We start from the raw sequence: 22,702 nt of genomic DNA, 5'->3' as shown, positions 1-22,702 counted from the left end.
TGGAGAAAGCTACCAGCAGGATGCCTCCTGTATAAGAATAACCCAAATTAATAGTAGATGAAATAAATGCAACAGATTGCTTTGGACAAGACAACAGACTAAGAGAAGGACAAACAACCTACATGACAACTCGGTGCTACACAAAGCCATTACCACAACAATGACAAGAAGGCCAAGAACAGCAGAGAGACAAATCAAAGACGCAATCAAAGAGAGTAATCAGTTGACAAGTGAGGTAATTATCAAGCAGTCCCAGTACAGTGAAGATAGACCCTGAGGCATCAAGCGCGAAGACTGAAGTGCTTTGCAGTCACCTATATACCTGCCTCATGGAATGCTATTTGCTGCCGTACTCACATGGCGAAACTGTGGCATTCTCACTGTGCAAGCATAGCACTGTGTGGCCGCATTGCTCCCTAAGGGCTATTTAAGTCAATCTCCTCTGTTGGGCACTCTACATCTGTGCTGCCTGGTGCCACATATTCTACAGCACAGACCCTCTTTCGTTGTTGTTTGGGGGCAATCTGGAAAAACTCGTGGTGTTGGGAATGGCAAATATTCAAAAATGGATGTTCAAAAACTGAAATGTACTGCTGGGCGACATTCAATACAATGTTGCTAGATTTTCTGCATTGTAATATAGTTGGTTCCTCCTTGATGTACTATACACATGATGAGCAAGATATTGCTGCACAACCCTATCCCACTCAGACAGTGGCTCTCCTGAGATTGTCTTGTGTGTGAGGATGATTTCTGTGATGATGCACTGAAAGTTTCAGCTGGTCCCAAGTTGCTAAACCAAGTTCATGTCAGCATATATGCAGGTCATTCCATTAGGTTAATTAGTACCTCCCGGAAGAAGGCATTAACAGATGGGTGTGGTGTGACTGCACAAGCTTTCCCAGTGTAATAACTCTTGGTAGTCCCATCATGTTCGCTGCTGGATTCCAAAATCAACAAGACTCAATATTGTGGCAATCCTTCTGTCCAGCATCTTCAGGAAAGATGCTGCTGTTGCTGCTGAGTCCAGTTGAAACCTGATATGAAGGCCACACGGTGCATGGGCCACACACCTCTGGTGCTGCCCAAAAGACTGGGCTTGTGGCATGGCTCACAGTGGACACCCAAGCCAGTGTTATATCACAAAGGGTCTGGCTGCACCAAAGAACACTGAGCTTTGATGCAGGATAATACAGGGCTCCATGTCCTGCTAAGAGGAAAACTGTTATCTCTATTAGTCAAGATGTCAGCCAACATAATTTCAGTTGACTCCTTATAAACACTGCAAAAAAATAAGAGAACAGTCGTACTGGGTACTATCTGGGTCGCATCTCATTTCATTCCAGGGCCGTCGTCGTAACTATGCTTTGCTACCAGCAATTTTTCAGGTTTTCGTAGCCTCATGTGACAGCAGTCTCCCATGCAGCTGTCATGAACTGCGTGAATCAAACAGTCAGTGCAAGTTTTCCCACACTAATACAGAATTTTATATATGCTGGCCTTCCTGAGTGCCAAATCATGCATTACAGAGCCAAGTAGTGCCCTAACACTGGCAAATGGACAGAACACACACATAATCTCAAATCTCCTTAAAATTATTCCAGTCTTAAAAGATATGCCCCCAGCATGCCTCGTCATGCACCTCAGCTCCAAATTCCTGAGGCTGATGAATCTCTCTCTTGGAGTATCCATTTTCCTCAAACTTAGATGCCATGTGTGCAGGTTCCTGTGTTGGACTATGTACATCAGAAATGGCGTAATTATGCTCTGTGTGCCAGTGTCCTAAGGATGATACTGTGTTGGTACTGTGGGTGGCATCTCTTTGTATGCAGATATTGGTCAGTATGTGTCTCGTTTCAATTAACACTTTGTCCCAGTCCTCACCACATTTCTTGTAAACTATTACATCCAAAAGTAGAAGCTATTCATCACTTTCCTCCATGGTAAATTTAATGCTGGAATGATTGGGGGGATTGAGTAAGAGCATCATGTCCATGGGTGTGATGTACTTGTGCTTTATATTCTTGAAAGACAAAACCTTCATTGGAATTCTGTGTGTACTAGAGCTGAACAGCGTGTTGGATGATCCTGTCTCGATACAGTTCAGCACTCCAAATTACCCAAGAGGGATAAAAGGCATTTGGCATTCAGAGACTATGAGATAGCGCGCCTGAGATATGCATTGGCGGTTAATCATCTCCAGCCACTTCTTCAACGATAATCAGGTGTCAGACAAATCCAGCACTCATTAGTGAAGAGAACCTGATGTCATTGACCCGGGTTCAGTTCCAGGTGTTCCTTACTCTGCCTCCTTCATATGCCATGCTTCTGAGCATTGATACATTGTTCGTAATGATGCCTAGGGACCATATTGATCACATGGAGACAGTTACATTAAAAAAGGCAGCACTCAGTTCTGTTGCATTGTTCTTGGGATACCTAGGAGCTTTAAATGTGAACATTTTAGTTTAGGCTTTACCATGACTTCTTGACATTAAATGAAACAACAAGTTTACTGTTGCCAGTCACTGTTTATTTATTTCCACAATGTGTTTCAAAGATTTAAACCTCCATCATCAGATGGATTTACATTTATGACATTTGTGTGTGTGTTGTGTTACGATTTTTTGGAGAAACTTGTGGCACTGTCTAGTGGAGAAACAAAACACTATTTCAGAACATGGTTTTGGGTTTCTTTTGACAAAAAATTAAATATGTATCTAATGGTAAACATAAAATAAGTAAAATAGAGTTTCAGTGCTACGACAGTGAAAGGAACCTGTGACCACTGGAGGTACTCAATTTTACTTATTTTGTGTTTACCGTTAGATACACATTTAATTTTTTGTCAAAAGAAACCCAGAACCATGTTCTGAAATAGTGTTTTGTTTCTCCACCAGACAGTGCCACAGGTTCCTCCAAAAAATCATAGCACAACACACACACAAATTTCATACTAAGAAATGTAAATCCACCTGATGATGGAGGTTTAAACCTTTGAAACGTGTCATGTACCTAGGAGCCATAATATGTAAACAGTGGTCAGCAAACCAGCCGACTATCACTGTTGTTGTTACTGTGGGTGACCACCAGATTTTTTTTTGTCTCATGATAGCAGTTAATTGAATGATCTCATTGCCGTGTGCACCATTTATATGGGCTACTTTCTGCGCTATCAATCCGTCACATCTTAAAGCAACAGTGTGCACACTGTCTAATGTTGAAGTGACTTTTCAAAGCATGTGAACAGTGTACAGAAGCCACATTGTCCTGCTCATGGTTGGAGATGCGGCCCACACTACTGAACTGTACCGAGAATGCAGGTTTACTTTTACCTCCATTACAGAGGTGGCTTCGTGCAGAGATTTTCTATGGTCTGAAAAGTACTGAGGACAATTATCCCAGTTATTATTATTCTTTTTAATACCATGTTCTAAAATAGTGTTTTGTTTCTCCACTAGACAGTGTCACAAGTTTCTGCAAAAAATCGTTACACAACACACACACAAATGTCATAAATGTAAATCCATCTGATGATGGAGGTTTAAATCTTTGAAACACATTGTGGAAATAAATAAACAGTGACTGGTAACAGTAAACTTGTTGTTTCATTTAATGTCAATAAGTCATGGTAAACTGTGCAGGTCATGAGGCTCCTGCAAAAGTTATTCAACAGTTTACATTGGAGCAAAATTTTATCTGCTTATCTGTTTACAACATGCTTCCTCTCTACTAGTTTGAACTTTTACATTGTCCCACATTTGTAACCTTATTTGTTTTTGTATCTTCATAATCTGTCTTTATTTATGAAACTCAGTAATATAAATATTCAGTGCAACTCAGCACAGTGACCCTTATCATGTAAAGAAATTTTAGTGAGAATTTATTAAAAAAAAAAAAAAAAAGGAAAGAAAGGAAAAAAAGGAGTGAAGCTTCCCATTAACAACAGTAGAGGTGGTCTTGGGCAACAGACACCAGATTTTCCATTGTTATTGTTTTAGTTATGAAATCTTAAGAACATTAATACCTTTTGTATAAGTACTATGTTTCAAATTTATATTTTGTAGTTGATTTCAAACAAATATATTGAGCACTTAACCTGATTGAACTGTTTGTTTTAGGCTGACTCATTCCATTATCTCCCACTTGACTGGATAGAATAATATATTCCCAACATGACAGAATTTTTGGCTGACAATAACCCATGTGGTCAAACAATCTTACGTCTTGTATCCAGAGGAAATGCTATTATAGCAGAATTATTACGACTGAAAGATTATGTTCCACCTGTTTTCAGGTAAGAGCATTATAGTCTTATTTATTAATTCTACTCTTAATGGGAAATGTTGTGTGTTTTGTGTCATAATAGAATAGCAGTGTTGTTTTGAATCACTGTTTGCCTCATTCATACACACATCATGTCCTGCAAAATACATGATGATGGACTGTTGTGTAACATTAGTCAGTGTATGAGTTAAGATAAAAGTAGCTGTCAGAAATTACTTGTTCAAAAAAGTAGCTGTCAGAAATTACTTGTTCATGCTATACTAACTATTCTTGAAGGTAGCCTGATATACTCTGTTTGTGCTTAAGAAAGAAAGAAAAAAAGAAAGAAAGCTACTACACAAACCACTTCTATCAGAAAAGCTGCTGCTTGCCTAATTATGCTTAATAGCTTTAGAAGCTTAGGCAAAACTTTTAGAATTGCAGCATGTATGAGGATTCATGAGTGGCTGCTATTCATTTCTTAGTGCAAGTTCTCCATTTCTTTGACAGTATTTTCACACATCTTCTTCTGCAAATACCAACAATTAAGGAGTAGTTTGAGGGATAAAGAAAAAACTGAGAAATGTAAATACACTCCTGGAAATTGAAATAAGAACACCGTGAATTCATTGTCCCAGGAAGGGGAAACTTTATTGACACCTTCCTGGGGTCAGATATATCACATGATCACACTGACAGAACCACAGGCACATAGACACAGGCAACAGAGCATGCACAATGTCGGCACTAGTACAGTGTATATCGACCTTTCGCAGCAATGCAGGCTGCTATTCTCCCATGGAGACGATCGTAGAGATGCTGGATGTAGTCCTGTGGAACGGCTTGCCATGCCATTTCCACCTGGCGCCTCAGTTGGACCAGCGTTCGTGCTGGACGTGCAGACCGCGTGAGACGACGCTTCATCCAGTCCCAAACATGCTCAATGGGGGACAGATCCGGAGATCTTGCTGGCCAGGGTAGTTGACGTACACCTTCTAGAGCACGTTGGGTGGCACGGGATACATGCGGACGTGCATTGTCCTGTTGGAACAGCAAGTTCCCTTGCCGGTCTAGGAATGGTAGAACGATGGGTTCGATGACAGTTTGGATGTACCGTGCACTATTCAGTGTCCCCTCGACGATCACCAGTGGTGTACGGCCAGTGTAGGAGATCGCTCCCCACACCATGATGCCGGGTGTTGGCCCTGTATGCCTCGGTCGTATGCAGTCCTGATTGTGGCGCTCACCTGCACGGCGCCAAACACACATACGACCATCATTGGCACAAAGGCAGAAGCGACTCTCATCGCTGAAGACGACACGTCTCCATTCGTCTCTCCATTCACGCCTGTCGCGACACCACTGGAGGCGGACTGCACGATGTTGGGGCGTGAGCGGAAGATGGCCTAACGGTGTGCGGGACCGTAGCCCAGCTTCATGGAGACGGTTGCGAATGGTCCTCGCCGATACCCCAGGAGCAACAGTGTCCCTAATTTGCTGGGAAGTGGCGGTGCGGTCCCCTACGGCACTGCGTAGGATCCTACGGTCTTGGCGTGCATCCGTGCGTCGCTGCGGTCCGGTCCCAGGTCGACGGGCACGTGCACCTTCCGCCGACCACTGGCGACAACATCGATGTACTGTGGAGACCTCATGCCCCATGTGTTGAGCAATTCGGCGGTAAGTCCACCCGGCCTCCCGCATGCCCACTATACGCCCTCGCTCAAAGTCCGTCAACTGCACATACGGTTCACGTCCACGCTGTCGCGGCATGCTACCAGTGTTAAAGACTGCGATGGAGCTCCGTATGCCATGGCAAACTGGCTGACACTGACGGCGGCGGTGCACAAATGCTGCGCAGCTAGCGCCATTCGACGGCCAACACCGCGGTTCCTGGTGTGTCCGCTGTGCCGTGCATGTGATCATTGCTTGTACAGCCCTCTCGCAGTGTCCGGAGCAAGTATGGTGGGTCTGACACACCGGTGTCAATGTGTTCTTTTTTCCATTTCCAGGAGTGTACTTTGGGAGTATATGAGACAACTCATTAAAAGGCAGAAGCATTGAATTGTTGACAGGCACACAGAAAAGGACAAAAAACTTGCTAGCTTTCAGAGTAGATCCATTTTACACACACACACACACACACACACACACACACACACACACACACACTTATACTTACTTTTCTTCTGACGATAATTCAATTAATAGAAAAGATGTTTGTAATTTTGCAAATCCACCGCAGCTTCGTATTGCTTACCCAAACCCTTTAGATCATGCCAGACCCTTGCATTATGTTATACACTCTTTCCATATTTTGAAGTGCATCAGAAATAATTGGTTGAATTTGAAAGATGAATGTCTGACATTTTACGTCCCCGTCTATACGACTGCAAGCTTCATTTTATGCAATTAGCTCTATATTTGATATTGAAAGCAACAAATTATTAAAATTTGGGAATGGTTTATGTATGAAAGCACTGTGGCCTTCTTCGTTAGAAGATAAAATGTAAAGCTTGTTTGTCAAATTTTCAGTGACAACAACAGGTGTAGTGTGGTGTTCAAACCTAAAAATGACATTGAAAATTATGAAGGAACTGCTGAATTTATTAAAATAATAAGCATGTGGCAGAAAATTTTGGATCTGAAGTCTTCTTTCAAAAAATGGTTTAAATGGCTCTGAGCACCATGGGACTTAACATCTGAGATCATCAGTCCCCTAGAACTTAGACCTACTTAACCCTAACCTAAGGACATCACACACATTCATGCCCGAGGCAGGATTCGAACCTGCGACCTTAGCTGTCGCGCGGTTCCAGACTGAAGCGCCTAGAACTGCTCAGCCACACCGGCCGGCAAAGTCTTCTTTGAAAGGCATTAGACATACGGAGGAAATGCAAAAGCCTATAACAAGCCACAAGGATGATGAAACACATGAATTTGTCAGTTGGTCAGCTCAGTAAAGAAATACGCTGCAAATAATCATACAACATATCTGTTATTAGAACTGAGAAATTATTGTCAGTCAGAACTTGAAATGTCATATATGCTACCCAGAAAATTTAAGACTGATGCCTTAGAATCCAGGTTTGGACTGTATTGACAGCTTTGTGGATCCCAGTACCATGTATCAACAAGGAAAATATTTGAGGCAGATGGGAAGCTGAGATTTGCAACTTTGTTAGCATTTTTTGTACAAGATGACTCAACTAAGAAAATTATAAGTAGATCTCTGCAGATGTGTAATGGTTGTATATTGTTATATTGCTAGTTTCGCTTTGGGCATATACGTATCCAGCTTTTTTTAAATTTTATACTGAAGCCTCATAGTGCCACCTAGGAGGTGTTAACTATTTACAGGAAGTATACTTTTTGTGAAAACTGCAGGACATATTAAGGCTTCATTCAGACTTTTGACTTCAAGCAGGCTATGTAATAAATCTAGGTGAGACTGTGTTCTTTCATATCCAAATGGAACAACACAATGTGCATTCCATTGTTCTGTATGATTTATTTTGCTGACAAATTGTATACTCAGTGAAATTAAAAGCCTCTCACATTACACTTGCATTTTGTGGTGTGTAATGCTCACTGTGCTGTGTTGGATGTACTGTTTGTTGGATACAAAATCCAAAACGTAAAATAGCTCTACTGCTTTTTTTCTTGTAATATTGATTTGCGCATTTAAAAGTGTGATTTTCACACTTTTTGTTTTCCTGCAAATCTGCTGCAAACCCAAAAATTTGTGAACCATCAATTTTGCAAAGAATGCCTGGAAGATGATATCGTTTAAAAATAGTTTTTGTGTGCATTTATTGTTACGTATTTCAGTAATTTTGTGCCCTTATGAGTAATGTATTGAAAAAAATTCTTAATTATATGAAACATAGTTACATCAGCCTCTTAGCTTATTATGGAATTTTGTTGCAGGCTGGAAACGAAACAAGAACAACAGAAATATGGGGAAATTATTTCAGACTTCAGTTATTTTAAAAAGTCTGATGAATTTGATTCCAAAATAGATAATAATGAGGTAAGTTGTAGTTTATAGTCTTTGATGGATCAATAATTTTTGTATGCTCATAGAAACACAACAATTAAAGCAACAATGGCCGACTTCAAGCAGTAGATACGGGACGAAGGTACAAAAAATCAAATTCTGTCTTCACATAACCACAAAAGGAGTTACTTGAGAAGGAGAAAAACACAGACAAGAAATGGAAGTATAAGAAATAAAAGTAGTAGAGAGTAAGAAAGATGAGAAGGTATGGCAAGGTCGTCAGAAGTAGTGTCACTAAATGCCCAGAATAACTCAGGTGTGCCCTACATTTCAGTGTTCAGTGTTCCGGAAGCATTTAAGAAATATCTTGAAGGCAATTCAGCTATACAAGCATCAACAATCTCAAGTGGAACTTCTTTTTCTTATGCAATTTCATGTGCAAGGGAAAGGGCATCTGCTGGTGTATTTGGTTCCTAATTAACGTTGGACTATGTGTGTCTTGAATTATGCTATGTAGTCAGTGTTGCAGTTGATGTGGCAGTTCTTTATTTTCTCTCTGATAAAAAGTGTAGATATTGGCTTATGATCAGTGACCAACATAAACTACCAGTCTCTAAGCTGTGGCCGAATTTCTTTATGGAAGCATACAACTCGTGGTCACATGATGACCATCCGTGCTGCGACATAGATAGTTTCGGAATGAAGAATGCCAACATCTCCCAGTGTTGGTCTATTTGCTGTTGAAGTTCAGAAACTATTCCAGTATTAGATGCATTAACCATCAAAGCAAAAGATTATTGTGGAAAAGCATGTGGCCTCAGCTATAGCAGTATTCACTTTGTTAAAAGCAGTTTCTGCTTTCCTAATCCACTGTAATTTATCATGTGGTTTCAGTGAACCTTGCAAGAAATCATTAAACAGAGTGGTCAGCAGCATGTTGTTATGCACAAACCAATGACAATAGTTACAGAGAGTATATGCCCTGGGACAACAGGAAATCCAGGAAAAACATGGGAATTTTTTCATCCGGGAAAAGTCCGGAGGAAACCCAGGAATTTTTAGAATTTTGGAAATTTTTTATTTTTTAGTTTTCAGTTAAATTTTAGTAATTTTCACTGGTTTGAGCCGATACTCTAATGAAGAATTTTACCTTATCCCGCTAGTGCAGAATAATAATGCAGCTATAAAATATAAATGAGAGAATAACACCGAAATAAAACATTAATTGCAAAGAAAATGCATCATATACAACAATAAAACATAGTGCAGACACAAATTTCTACAGACAGCAAAAATGTGTCAGAGGCTTTAGGACAAAAACTCTGCACTACTTTGTATCAACAAACTGCTTCATATGTGTGTAATGTCACAACTGTTTACATTTCTAACTGGCCGCTGTAAAATATTGTGAATGGTAGTTTGAGAAGCGTTACTTTCAAACTAAATTTTGTTTTATGCAAGATGAATTATGTTGCTTGTGAGAATGTGCAATAAATTTCGTAAATCATGGAGCATTTGACTCTCGTTCAGAACTTTATGCTTTGAGGACCAGCCACTTAGAGAAGTTTCAGGCCCGGAAGACCAGCTATTCAAGCCATTATGTAAAATTTTACTGGCATGTTTGTGTTTGATAGACTTTAAAGGGTAAAACACACACAAAAAAAGACCAACCTTCCAGGTTAGTTTTTTGTACTTATTTTAGTTCTTTCATAAATTACAAATTATGTAATAGTGATAGAAAAAAGTATAGTTATCCAGACAAATGTTGGGGGGGGGGGGGCGGCAAAGTGAGTTCTTGAGCAATATCAGACATAGTTGGCTTTTCCATGGAAGAAAAATTGAAGTGCTCGGCAAGACACGTAATCAGGTAACCCATGAAATGTTCAGAGCACAGCAGTGAAATTTGTGATCATGCTCATCAGTAATTTTCAGCTGTTGCGATTTAAGCTGTGCTCTTAGGATCCTGCATAACAAGAGCCTCTGGGGAGGGGGAATGATGACCAGTATTATCGGTGAAAGATTAGGTTTTCTTGTAACTATACCGTATGTATTTTGTTTGGCTTACTACATTACATGTCCTGTGCTCTGAATATCTGCTGTCATTGGCTGGTGAGGTCACTTGACATGGAATATGATTAGCTGACAATCTTGATTTCAGTGATTAGGAAGCTACTGTACTATATTTCGTAACAGAAAAATATGCAGTTTACTCATCAAAGATTTTCCCCAAATGCATTTTTTTTTTCTGAGTTCGATGTCGTAAAGTGCCAAGTAGTTCTACATCGGTGTATAAAACCTTCACCATTCAGAGGATTGAAGTTTTACAGTTCTGGGAGAGAAGGTGTATTTTCACCCAGCAAAAAGTGAATTTTTAACTGGGAAATCTGGGATTTTTTTTTGTCCCCATGTACACTCTTCTTCTTCTTCTTCTTCTTCTTTTTAAAATCATCCTTTGCAGCATGTGGACTGTGGACTGCCACAGGCTGTGGGAAGTTGTTTATAGCTTTCACTCACTCTTACATCAACCAAATTCTTGGGTGTTTATTGCATGACCCAGGAAATGAACTGATGCTCCTCATATGCACTTTGATGGATTGAGAAATAAACCATGTGAGTGGAGATAAGCGAAGATTTGCTGTAAGTGGTGCAGATGTTCTGTTTCGGAGCTGGAAATCACCAAAAAAATCATAATCAGTAAAGACATAAAAGAATTTGAAATTGTGTTTGAATTTGTCCATAAAGTGCTGGAAGGTTTGTGCAGTGTTGCATAATCCTAAAAGAATCCTAGTAAATTCGAATAGGCTGAATGTAATGCAAACAGTGATCTTAAATATGTCTTCCAGAGCACTGTGCATTTCATAGAAAGTCCATACCAAATGTGTTGTTTAGAAGATGTGTTTTCCATGGATATTGAATGAGAAATGTTCAACATATGTGACAGGACACCTGTCAGAAATAGTTGTAGTGTTAAGTTGTCTTTAATCGCCAAGTGGATGCCATCTATTGCTCTTCTTTAGAACTTTGTGGAGAGGTGAGACCCAGCTGCTGTTTGACAGATGACCGATCCCTTGGGTGAACATAAAACAAAATTCCTGCTTCACTATCTTCAAATTCTCAGGTGGTAATTGACAGGGTTGAGCATGAATAAGCAGTCCTGGCATTGTTAGAACATAGTACGTTGTTGTATGCTGTATGGGCTCTAGAATGGGTGGCTGCTTAGTAATGTCAGGAAATTTCTTAAGGAGTTCTAGATACAGAATATTACAAGTGATCATGCGTACAGCAGTGTTGTCTACATGGTGTTAACACCCGCAGCTAGCTAAGTTAGATATTGTGTCAAGAAGATGGTGGTGTCGATGGTCTGGTTGCAGGCCACAAAATCATAAAATAGGCTCCAAGGATGGTGTAGATCATGTCTGTCGCTATGATTTGCCACATACACTCACAGTGAAGCTGGAGTTAAGTGAGAATGTCGCATGAATGTATGTCTTGATTGTGGAACAATTGGGAACAAAGGGGCTACGGCTATCACGGCTGCAGTGAGATAGCCGAGAAGAAAGGTATATCGATATATCAGCACCTATGTCTACTAGAAACTGCAGTTTTATACAATTTTTGTTGACAGGCGATTGTTGCCATCTAGGAAGCATTACCGACTTCTGGGCACATTTCCCATCTCACACAAGAAACATTTTTAGCTTCTGAGCTAAATCATCTATTGTGTCGGTATACGTTTTCAGCTGAAGGCAGTCAGTGATGTTTCACAGCACATCGGCTCTGTGATGGGTGACTAGAATATTGCATTTGGAGATTGGCGACTTGTGCAATGAGCTTAGTGATGGTGCTTATAATGGTGCCAAGGGAATGCCGGATTGTGGAAATAAGGCTGCAGTACATGTGGATGGATAAATCTCAGTAATACAATCTTTCATTTGCGCTAGGGTGTCAAGATTGCAGTCACATACAGTGAGTAAATTCCGTGTGTCAGGCCATAAATGATGCAGTCTGCAAAACAAACACTTATAATCTCACTGCAGCTGAGTACTGGCAGTCTGTTGTGGCCTATGTATTACATAGATTAATCGGAGAACTTCTTCATTAACAGCATTGGTAGATAGAGCCTGTATGTGATGCAATAGTTGTGAAGGTGTGTGATCACCTAATTCTTCTGTGCGGATTAAATGTCTCAATCATTTGGCTTCTGATTGAGACAAGCAACTGATTACAGCATTTTTAATGACACTCTTATGTCTTATATCCATGTGTGTGTGTGTGTGTGTGTGTGTGTGCGCGCGCGGGCACGTACGTGATGGTGTCGTTATTATTGCTAAAGCTCTGATGTCCTTACCACTGATGCACTTCACTTGAAAAAAAAAAAAGGAAATCTTTCCTCTGCTTTTTATTCTAGTTAACTGTGCACTAACACTCCACATATAAATTTTTTTTTGCCAGGGGTGCTGATGGGGGCTTTTGGAATCTCAAATTAAAAAATGGTGGGGATCAGCTGACCTTGATGTGAAGCTTTGGGGGACATGACTTCGCTCACGAAAGCATTGTTCCTTTCCAGGCCAGGCACTGCAGTGGTCTTGAGCTTGAGGAATGTGTAGGCACCACCCTAGCTGGTAACAGCTCCGCACTGTGACATAGTGTGGACAAGTCGACCCACGTGCACATGTCAGAACAGTTGTTGTAGCTAGCCACTGTGCCCATGCTCATAGGAATATGAAAAAAATGTTCTAGTCTGTGCTTAGTCTGTGAAATAACAACTATATCGTCATACATATCTTCGTACAGTGTCTCATGGCACCATCTTTCATGTACACTACTAAAAAAATAACTAACCCATGAAAATGCAGTGTCTACCAAATAAGCACTAGTACTCTCACTGCAGCTGACTACTGGCAGACTTTTTCTTCTCGGGGGAACTGCAGGTATTGTCGAAATATACTCTATGGGTCCTTGCTGTAAAGAACTTGGCGTAGTGGCAAACTTAATATTCTCATGCTTTAAACTGTTCATGACTTGTTTTATTTTTATTTCCGCAGTATGTACTAAAAAGATGTCCCTAATTCCTAATCAGTGCACACCACTGGGTTTGATTGTCGATGGTGGTGAGAAATCCACATCTGCCTTCATTTGATTCAAGAAATTGGTTCCAAATTTCTGACTTAAATTGATATCCATTGTCACTTAAGATGCACTATGCCTTGATTATGTTTTCAGAAAAAATTCCTTGCAGGATCCTGACCATGATGTTTTCATAGGCCTTTCTAAAGGGATAAAGTTTTACAAATTTCAAAATCATTTCTTGCACAACCATTATTAGCCGAGTCAGTGGAAACCCAAAAAGATGTAATAGGGAAGAAAATCATTGAATCACCAATTTTTGTATGGCAGTAGGGAGTGTGTCATGAATAACATGAAAAATCTCCACTGGTGGGGTGGGGTGATGGCATTTAAAGGTAACTTTTTTATGTTTTTCTGTAACAACTTGAAAACCATGTCTTGTAGCACAAATGTTTCCCAGTACAAAATTAAACTACTTTCAATTTCCTGCAAAAATGTCCTATTCATTTTTTTCTAAAGGGCTTACAGCTTCCCCATTGCAAGGGATGTAAAAATTATGGATTGTTAAAAATAGTATTTCAGTGGTATAAAATTAATGTTTTCTGTTAAGTGAAGTGGGTTAAGAACAAATATTAAGTGAGTGTACTATTTTTAAGAGATAACTTGTGTTCGGGGGCTGTATTTCAGTCTGGAGGGGCAGGGCTGGAGGATAGAAGTGTGAGGGAAGGTAGGTGTCAGATTGAAGTCATGTGCTTCCCTCCTTTACAGATCTGAAAACTGAGGAGCGAGTGGGGGATTCTCCACTCTGTTTACCCCACTACACCACTACATCACAAGAAACAAATACAAAGCTATAGTGACCTTCTACAGTACATCTTATGAATCACTGGCGATGCAGTGGGCAAATGTGCACGGAATGGGAAGGGGGGCAGCTGTTTACTTTCCACAAAGTGTGTTGACACTTCGTGGAATACAGATAGTTATGAATAATAGTAATGCAAGACCTCATATGTTCAGAATTTATGTAAATTGGTTCTTACTCACCCTGTACTGCAGCTGTAGCATTCGTTCAGAAAGGCAGCTTACTCCACCATGAGTGCTACTCGCTTTTCATTTTGCAGACAGAGTATAGCTTCGCAGCATTTCCTGTCCAGTTCTTTTATGTGAGTAGACAAAATAAGTTCACTAAGCTCCTGTTTATATGTTGGAGTTATTCTCAGTTTATTAAATGTAAATACTTATTTGCAGTTGTTAAGTGAGTTGTAAAAAAGATCATCAGCTGGAGCTGTCACTGTCTTCCAAAATGAAGAGTCTGTACCAAGGGTAACATGCTGTCAATATGTATTTGAAAAAAGTTGATTTCTTTCTATCTATTTAACACTAGTTACCAGCAGATTACTCTTCTAGGCCTGAGGTCATGGGTCCCCTAAGCTTACACACTACTTAAACTAACTTAAGGGTAAATTTGGAAAAGGGGGTGCAGGGGCAAAAAATAAAAACCTTGTGGTTTGCCAATGGCATTGTATTTCTGTCAGAGATGGTGTAGCACAGTTGAACGGAATGGAAACTGTTTTGGAAAGAGGTTATAGGATGAAAATCAACCAGCATAACACAAAGATAATGGGATGTAGTCAAATGAAATCAGGCAATGCTGAGTTCTTTAAATTAAAGATTGAGGCACTGAAAGTAGCAGATGAGTTTTGCTGTTTGGGCAGCAAAGTAACTTGTAGAGAAGAAATAAAATACAGACTCGCATAAAGGGGATATAAAATTCAGACTGGGAGTAGCAAGAAAAGTAATTTTGAAGAACAAGAGGAGTTTGTTAACATCTGTTATCAGTTTAAGTGTTAAGAGGTCACTTCCGAAGGTATTTGTCTGGAGTGTAGCCTTGTATGGAAGTGAAACATGGACAATAAACAGTTCAGACAAGTATAGAGTAGAAGATTTTAAAATATTGTGTCCTAGAAGAATACTGAAGATCAGACAGGTAGATCACATAACTAATGAGGGAATACTGAATCGAATTGGGAAGGAAAGAAGCTTATGGTACAACCTGACCAAAAGGAGGGATTGATTGATAAGACACATTCTGAGGCACCCAGGAATCTTTGAGATGGCAATGGAGGAAAGTGTGGAGGTTAAAAATTTTACCGGCAGGACTTGGCTCAAATACAGTAAGTGGATTGAAATGGATGTAGGATACACTACTTTTGCAGAGATGAAGAGGCCTGCACAACTGACGACCATAACACTAACAGCATATCCAGTGCCGTGTAAGTGTGAATAATGTGCTCAGTCATTCGACTGTTGTGGATCCCTACTTATCTTGCCACTCGGGAGTACCTTATGATGCTCCCATTGATGTTTATGGTCATTGTTGTTTGCGTGTTGTTCTTGCATGACTGTTGTGGTACTGAGATTAGGAAGGACCACTGTCTTAATGTTTGATAAATGTGTGGACTACTTAGCATCTTGGAGTGTAACATTTTTATATCTTAATTGTTTTGAATGTATGAATTTACCTTCAAAAGTGTGTGTAAATGATATTCAAAGCTGTATTTAGGTTTTGAGTGATAAATTTGTGTTGTGACATATTATTTGATTTAAATACATTTTTAGAAAAAAAAAATGAAATTTGCATTGATAAACCGGTGAGATTTTTCAGTGACAGCAATATTTCAGTGACTTTTTCCCCAGTGGAAATATGAAAGAGAAAGATTCAATATTAACCCTCAAAAGGCTGTTATATTACTGAAATACTATAACAAAGATATTAGTTGCTCAGTAGTTGTTCAGAGAAATATGGTTAAAACTTCAAGAAAAGTGTTGATATCTGTGAGTACAGTATACCAGGGTAAGTCAATAAATAAGTCAGAAATGTCAGTTTACCTTATGCAGCGGTTGAATTACGTGCACATGTTTTGGTGGCAGGTTGCAGCAAACATATGCTTTTCTTATAGGCTGCTAGATATAGCAAGGCAGCCAGTGCAAGATGGTGATTGTGTCACATGAGTGTACAGGGATAGGACAGCATGCAATCATGCACTTTGTGGACCAAAAGACTGTTCATAGAAGAAGTGCATTGCAAAATGTGTCCTGTGTATGGTGACAACAGTTTATCACAGGAAGCTGTGTTCAGTTGGATCCAGGAGCTTAACAAAGGAGGGAAAAGCATAAAAGATTGAGAGCATCCGGGTCATCCTGTAGCGGTGACAATAGATCATTCGTAATGACCAGCATGTGACGTTTGGTGACGTTGTGCGTGCTGTAAGCTGTTCACATGGAACTATGTACAACACCATGCATGAGCAGTTGAATTTTCATAAAGTTTGTGAACAGTGGGTGACCCACATGTTGACTGAGGAGCATAGAATGAACAAAATGGCTGCATCTTTGAAGCACTTGTTTGGTACTCTGAGGAAGGAGAGAACTTCATTACATAAATTGTTACAAGGAACGAGCCTTGGGCTCACCAGTTTTAACCGTAAATCAGTCAGTCATCTGTGGAGTGAAAACATTCCAGCTCCCAAACAACAACAAAGTTCTAGGCTGTTCCATCAGCTCACAAGTTCATGCTCACCATGTTTTGGGATGTGCAAAGGGTCTTACTAATGAAATGCCAGTCTCACATTGCACCACTCCGTAGGAAATCCAACAGGGTGCTTGCTGCAGATGACCTGGTCTCCTAACAAAGAAAGCAATTCTTCTAGATGACAATGCCTACTCTCACACAGCAAGACAAACACAGGAGGTTTTGTGAACATTTCATTGAGAATGCTTGAAACATCTGCCCTATGATCCAGACTTAACCCCAAGAGACTTTCGTTTGTTTAGGCACCTAAAATCTCATTTGGGTGGCTGACGTTTTGAAAATGGTGATGATGTAGCCAAAGAGGTTGCACATTCACTGTGACAGCAACTAAAATACTTTGCTGCCTTATATCAAAGACTTTTAAGGAGATTGTGTGTGTCTGAATGTATACATTTGTAAATATCAGGAAGTTGCATTGATTATTATTGCTGCTGTTCTGTTTTGTGACTTACTTGTTGACTGACCCTTGTATAAAGTAGTTATGTTTTAAAATAATAAAATAATTGAATGTCAAATCTTAGCTTTCAGTGTCTGATCCTCTGCTGTATCATGATGTTTTATGGTGTGGCCTACATTTTACTCCTTCATGTTCTACATTTCACTAAAACGATTTAGTAACCTCACTCAGAAGTAGTACACACACATTACTTAATACCATGATTTGTGAAAAAGTGAAATGTGATGGTGTGATTTAGGTGCTTTGGCAGTTTGAGGGGTCTGGCACTCATTTGAAAATAGATGTTGGAATCATAATTTACCTTTTATACCTAGATGGGAGACTGTATTACCATATGCAATTTCCTTGTCTCTGTCACCATTAACTGATAGGAGTATAATAATGTAACTATGTTAGTGAGGTTCTGTATTTGAACTTAGCTACACCAGGAGGCCTGATCAGATCAAATTTCTGATTAAATTAAGTTTCGTTTTTCAGTTTTATTATTGTGTGTTATGATTTTTATGTTCTGTGATGGTGCTTTCGTAAGACAGTATTCACAAAAATTCATGTGATGGTGCTTTCATAAGACAGTATTCACAAAAATTCACTACTGTAACTTTTTTAATGTGTGATATTGTTATTCTGTCCACAGCAACTACAAGATTTAGATGAGGAATTTCGAGAAAATTATACAGAAATTTTGACCAGGTTCTACTTAACATTTGAAAGTATTCACAAGTATGTGACCGATCTCAACCACTTTTTAGAAGAGCTGGAGGAAGGTATTTATATTCAACAAACTTTGGAAGGAGTACTTCTCGATGAGGAAGGACGACAGTTACTAGTAAGCAGGATTGATTTTTTGTGGTGGTTTGTTTGTTAATGCATTGATATTCTGTTCTCTATTGATTCTTAGCTATGACTCCTTTAGAATTATCAAAGCAGGAATTACTGATTAATTGGAAAATATTAAATAAACAACTTTTTGGACATCTACTCAGATATTTACTGAAAAGTGTGTAGTTCAAACTGCTTCACCAAGACCTTCCACTTGGTCTGCTATTCATGTTGTTGAATAGAGCAGCACCAATGTAAATGTCACCGCTTTTTCCACGGTCATAAAATACTGTCCGTCCATCAGATTGCTGAGAAAGCAGGAGATGAAAGATAGTAGATTGGTAAGTAAGATGCCAGCTTCAGTTCAGAGTTGTCAGAAAGATGGATTAAAAATTGAATAGAAATTAAATTTGGTGAGAGTAATTCAGTTATTGAATAGAAAAAAGGAGAAAATAAGGAAGAGGTGAAAAAAAGAGGGTGAGAGACAAGGAGGGAGTTGGGGGTATGAAAAAAACAAAGGGGGTAAAGTAAATAATTACGTAGAGGAGAAAGGGGATCTTATGCCAGTTGAGATTAAAACATGGAAGGGTGCAGGATGAGGGGATATGTTGAAAAGTAAACAGTAGCCAACATGCCAGTTGGTAAACAGCAAGATTGTTTTTAGAAGTTGCTGTCTCTTAACTGTTGTAGGATTTACCAGTGTGTCTGGAGTTAAGCGGTTGTGGGTAAGTGCATTGGCAGGCCTCACAAAGGGAACGATTACAGGAGCAACAAACTTGCTGCACTGTAATGTTCACAGACCGTTGTCCACACCCTATTGTTGTCATCATGAAATCTTTTCACTGTTAGACAATCTTGTTGCACTATCATCTGCTGTGTAACTTACGTGCTATCTGATGGATGGCTTGAAACATTAGTAGACTAGTGATAAGCCTCAGGCACTGATGAGCTTTATTTAGTTCCAACATTTGCAACTTCATATCCTGCCATGCGGTTCAAAACCCATGTTTCACTTAAAGAAAGACCATTTTTGTTTTATGAAACTTGGCAGTTGAGTTGTGTAACTTATAATGCCATACTTCCTGTGATTTAAATTTTTTCAACTTTATGTGTTGACAATGTTAATTACCTTAAATTCAAATTCAATGTAGGGCTCCAGTGCATGGTACATTTTCAGATTTTCTTCTGTTTCCAGTGTGAAGGTCTGTACCTGTATGGTGTGATGCTGCTGTTAGTTGACCTCCACATAGAAGGAACGGTCAGGGAGCGCATGCTTGTTTCTTACTATAGGTACAGTGCACAGAGATCCAGTGCTGACAGTAACATTGATGATGTGTGCAAATTGTTGCGCTCTACTGGCTTTCTAAATACTCCTGGTGCGAAAAAAATACCAAACTATCCAGTAGAATACTTCAGGTAAATGATGCGAGAGTTTTTATGTCTATTTACTTTCTTTAATTGTATTATTCAAATTTGGCACACTTTGTGAACTGTATGGTGAAGTTGCTTATTACCAGCCGTCATTAGAATTCAGAAACATGCTGTATGAAAGTGAACTTGTTCGTGACTTTTGTAAACCAATGCAGGTTTCCCCTTCATGCTGATCTGCTCTATAAAATGCTAGTAAGTGTAATAAAATTCAACACAGAATACATTCCTATTCAGTTTAAATTTTCAGCCCTAACTATCTGGCCATTCAGTTTTTGCCAGTTTAGAGTGTAAGTTCTCATAACTTTATCTCAGTTATCATTGCATTTTAGATCTGCTTCTTATGTTCTCCTTGATTTATCCATCATCAGGGTCTATACACCCTAGGATAACCAGGAATTTTATCATATGGGCTAAAACAGGGAAAAAACCCATTAATTTTTTAGAATTCCGGAATTTTTTTGTCTTCTGTATTTACTCGAATCTAAGACGCACTCGAATCTAAGCCGCACCTGAAAAATGATACTCGAAATCAAGGAAACAAAATTTTCCTGAATCTAAGCTGCACCTGAAATTTGAGACTCAAAATTCAAGGGGAGAGAGAAGTTTTAGGCCACACCTCCAAATCGAAACAAAGTTGGTCCATTGTAATATGAGAGACAATTTAGGTCGAATGACTGACGATACAGCTACAGTAGTTTGGTTCGAGTCGTAAACTTAGCAGTTAAACTTTACCAGGTAGCCATTTCTATGCGTCAGGCACTCCGTCCGTATTTATACGGGTACCCTTCCTTTTTCACATGCTTCGTCTGGTTTGAATTGATTGCTTATTTTTCTTTGATCTGATAAGTGCTGTTCTCTTTGTTTTAGGTGTTTACGTCACTCTAAGCTGAAAATGCATTGCTGTACTGTGTCATGCATTGTTTGTCGCATTCTGATAATGTATTTTTACGAGCCGGTCGCGGTGGCCAAGTGGTTCTAGGCGCGACCACTACAGTCGCAGGTTTGAATCCTGCCTCGGGCATGGATGTGTGTGATGTCCTTAGGTTAGTTAGATTTAAGTAGTTCTAAGTTCTAGGGGAGACTGATGACCTCAGATGTTAAGTCCCATAGTGCTCAGAGCCATTTGAATCATTTTTTTGTGTTTATGACCTGTCGCCGCTCGCGGCATGGCTTGCTTTAGTGCACGCTACCGCCGCTTACAATTAAAAAACAAAAGAGAGGAATCGTCTCATTAGCGAAACAATGGCAAGAGACTGCTATTTGTTGTTACTTACACTGATGCTTTCTTCGATAATGATCAGCAAGAACCAAATAATAGACTGCGTATGATAGAAGATGTTCTGAAAGAGAGTTTAGCGAAAATTTTTCTCCGTTTGAAAATCTTTGCAGACGCCTCTTTAGTACATTACATTCTGCACCAAAATTAGAGTCATCTTAGATTTAAAAATCTAGTCAATTGCCATGCTTCATTTCTGACTGTACCAGCATTAGGCATAAGAATAATACGAATATAAACATGACATGATATGTATATTCTTCCGCGTTGGCTGTTGTCTCGCTCAAGTTTCGTAGTTTATTAGGCAGACTGGATTTAAATGAGATAGCAGTAAACATGAAACAATACATGGCAAAATGTTTATATTCGTATTATTCATATGGTGAAGAGAATACTGCATGTGATTCACAATTCATAAAAGTTCCTATTAGCAACCATCTTTTCTCACAGATGGGAAAAAATTCAGAACGTAGAGTTGGCCATATTGACAAACATCCCAAACAGTCTTGCCAGTCGGATTTTCTTAGTACATTGAAATGCTGCTACATTCGAAGATGAACAATACGGAATTTGTATTTATTTCGTTGGATAATGTATGAAAATGCAGTGGTCGAAACTCGGGGTGGAGAAAAAAGCTCATCTTCCACCTTTTTTTTTTTTTAATTTGTTTACTGACGCAGAGGTTTTGGCGCCAGTATTTATCTTTGTGCCTGCAAAGCATGCCTGTGTAGCGCTACATATATTCGACGGCAGAACTTAGTTGTGGCAGCACCTACCAACATTTTTCAGAACTTCCGCTTACTTTGCACTCGATTCTAATGCGCAGGTGCCCCTTTGGATTACACAACCTGGAAAAAAAGTGCGGCTTGGATTCGAGTAAATACAGTAGTTTTCAATAAAATTTTTGTAATTTTTACTGGTAAGAAATGATAATCTAACAAAGAATTTTACTTTATCCTGCCACTGCAGAATAATGTGCACCAATAAAATGTAAACAAAAGAAAAAACATCAAGATAAAACTAAATTGCAAAGAAAATGCTCAATTTACAACAACAAAACACAGTGCGCAAGCAAACATCTGCCGACAGCAAAATATGTCAAAGGTTTTATGATGAAGACTATGCAATACTTTGTAAAAACAAACTGCTTTTGATGAGCATGATGTCACTCTATTTACATTTCTAACAGGTCACAGGAAAATATTGTGAATAATGGTTTGAGGAGTATTACTTTCAAAGTAAATTTCCTTTTATGAAAGATGAATTACATTACGTGTGAGAATGTGCGATGAATTTCTTAAATCAAAGAGCATTGTCTCTCATTCAAAACTTAACACTTTCAGGAGCACCCACTGAGCAAAATTTCGGACCCATAAGACCAGATATTTATGTCATTATTTAAAATGTTACTGGCACATTTGCGTTTGATATATCTTATAGGATAACACATTCAAAAAGTATTGATATTATATGTGGAAGCTTAGCTTTTCTTCTACATCTACAGCTACAAGGTTACTGTGCAATTCACACTTAAGTGCCTGGCAGAGGGTTCATCGAACCATTTTCATACTACTACTTCTCTACCATTCCACTCTCAAATGGCGCTTGGGAAAAAGGAACACCTAAACCTTTCTGTTTGAGCTCTGATTTCTCTTAATTTATTATAATGATCATTTCTCTCTACGTAGGTGGGGTCAACAAAGTATTTACGCATTCAGAAGAGAAAGTTGGTGATTGAAATTTCGTAAATAGATCTCGCCGCAAAGAAAACCGCCTTTGTTTCAGTGACTGCCATCC

General features: G+C 39.3%; 1 protein-coding gene across 4 annotated transcripts in view; it reads left to right on the top strand.

Moving 5' to 3' along the window:
* The window catches only part of LOC126176810 (WASH complex subunit 5), a 186,937-nt gene that overhangs the window by 34,318 nt on the left and 129,917 nt on the right, over positions 1-22,702 (top strand). For all 4 annotated transcript variants that reach the window (XM_049923993.1, XM_049923991.1, XM_049923990.1 and 1 more), the window contains 4 exons: positions 4,122-4,297; positions 8,194-8,296; positions 18,014-18,205; positions 19,394-19,614. In XM_049923993.1, coding sequence (XP_049779950.1) covers positions 4,176-4,297; positions 8,194-8,296; positions 18,014-18,205; positions 19,394-19,614 — 638 coding nt within the window. In that variant the 5' untranslated portion in view covers positions 4,122-4,175. The remainder of the gene's footprint in view (positions 1-4,121; positions 4,298-8,193; positions 8,297-18,013; positions 18,206-19,393; positions 19,615-22,702) is intronic.

Source organism: Schistocerca cancellata, chromosome 3 (genome assembly GCF_023864275.1).
Source record: "Schistocerca cancellata isolate TAMUIC-IGC-003103 chromosome 3, iqSchCanc2.1, whole genome shotgun sequence".
NCBI classification, from domain to species: domain Eukaryota; kingdom Metazoa; phylum Arthropoda; class Insecta; order Orthoptera; family Acrididae; genus Schistocerca; species Schistocerca cancellata.
Note: the sequence above shows the minus strand (reverse complement) of the source record. Positions and strands in the feature narration are given on the sequence as shown.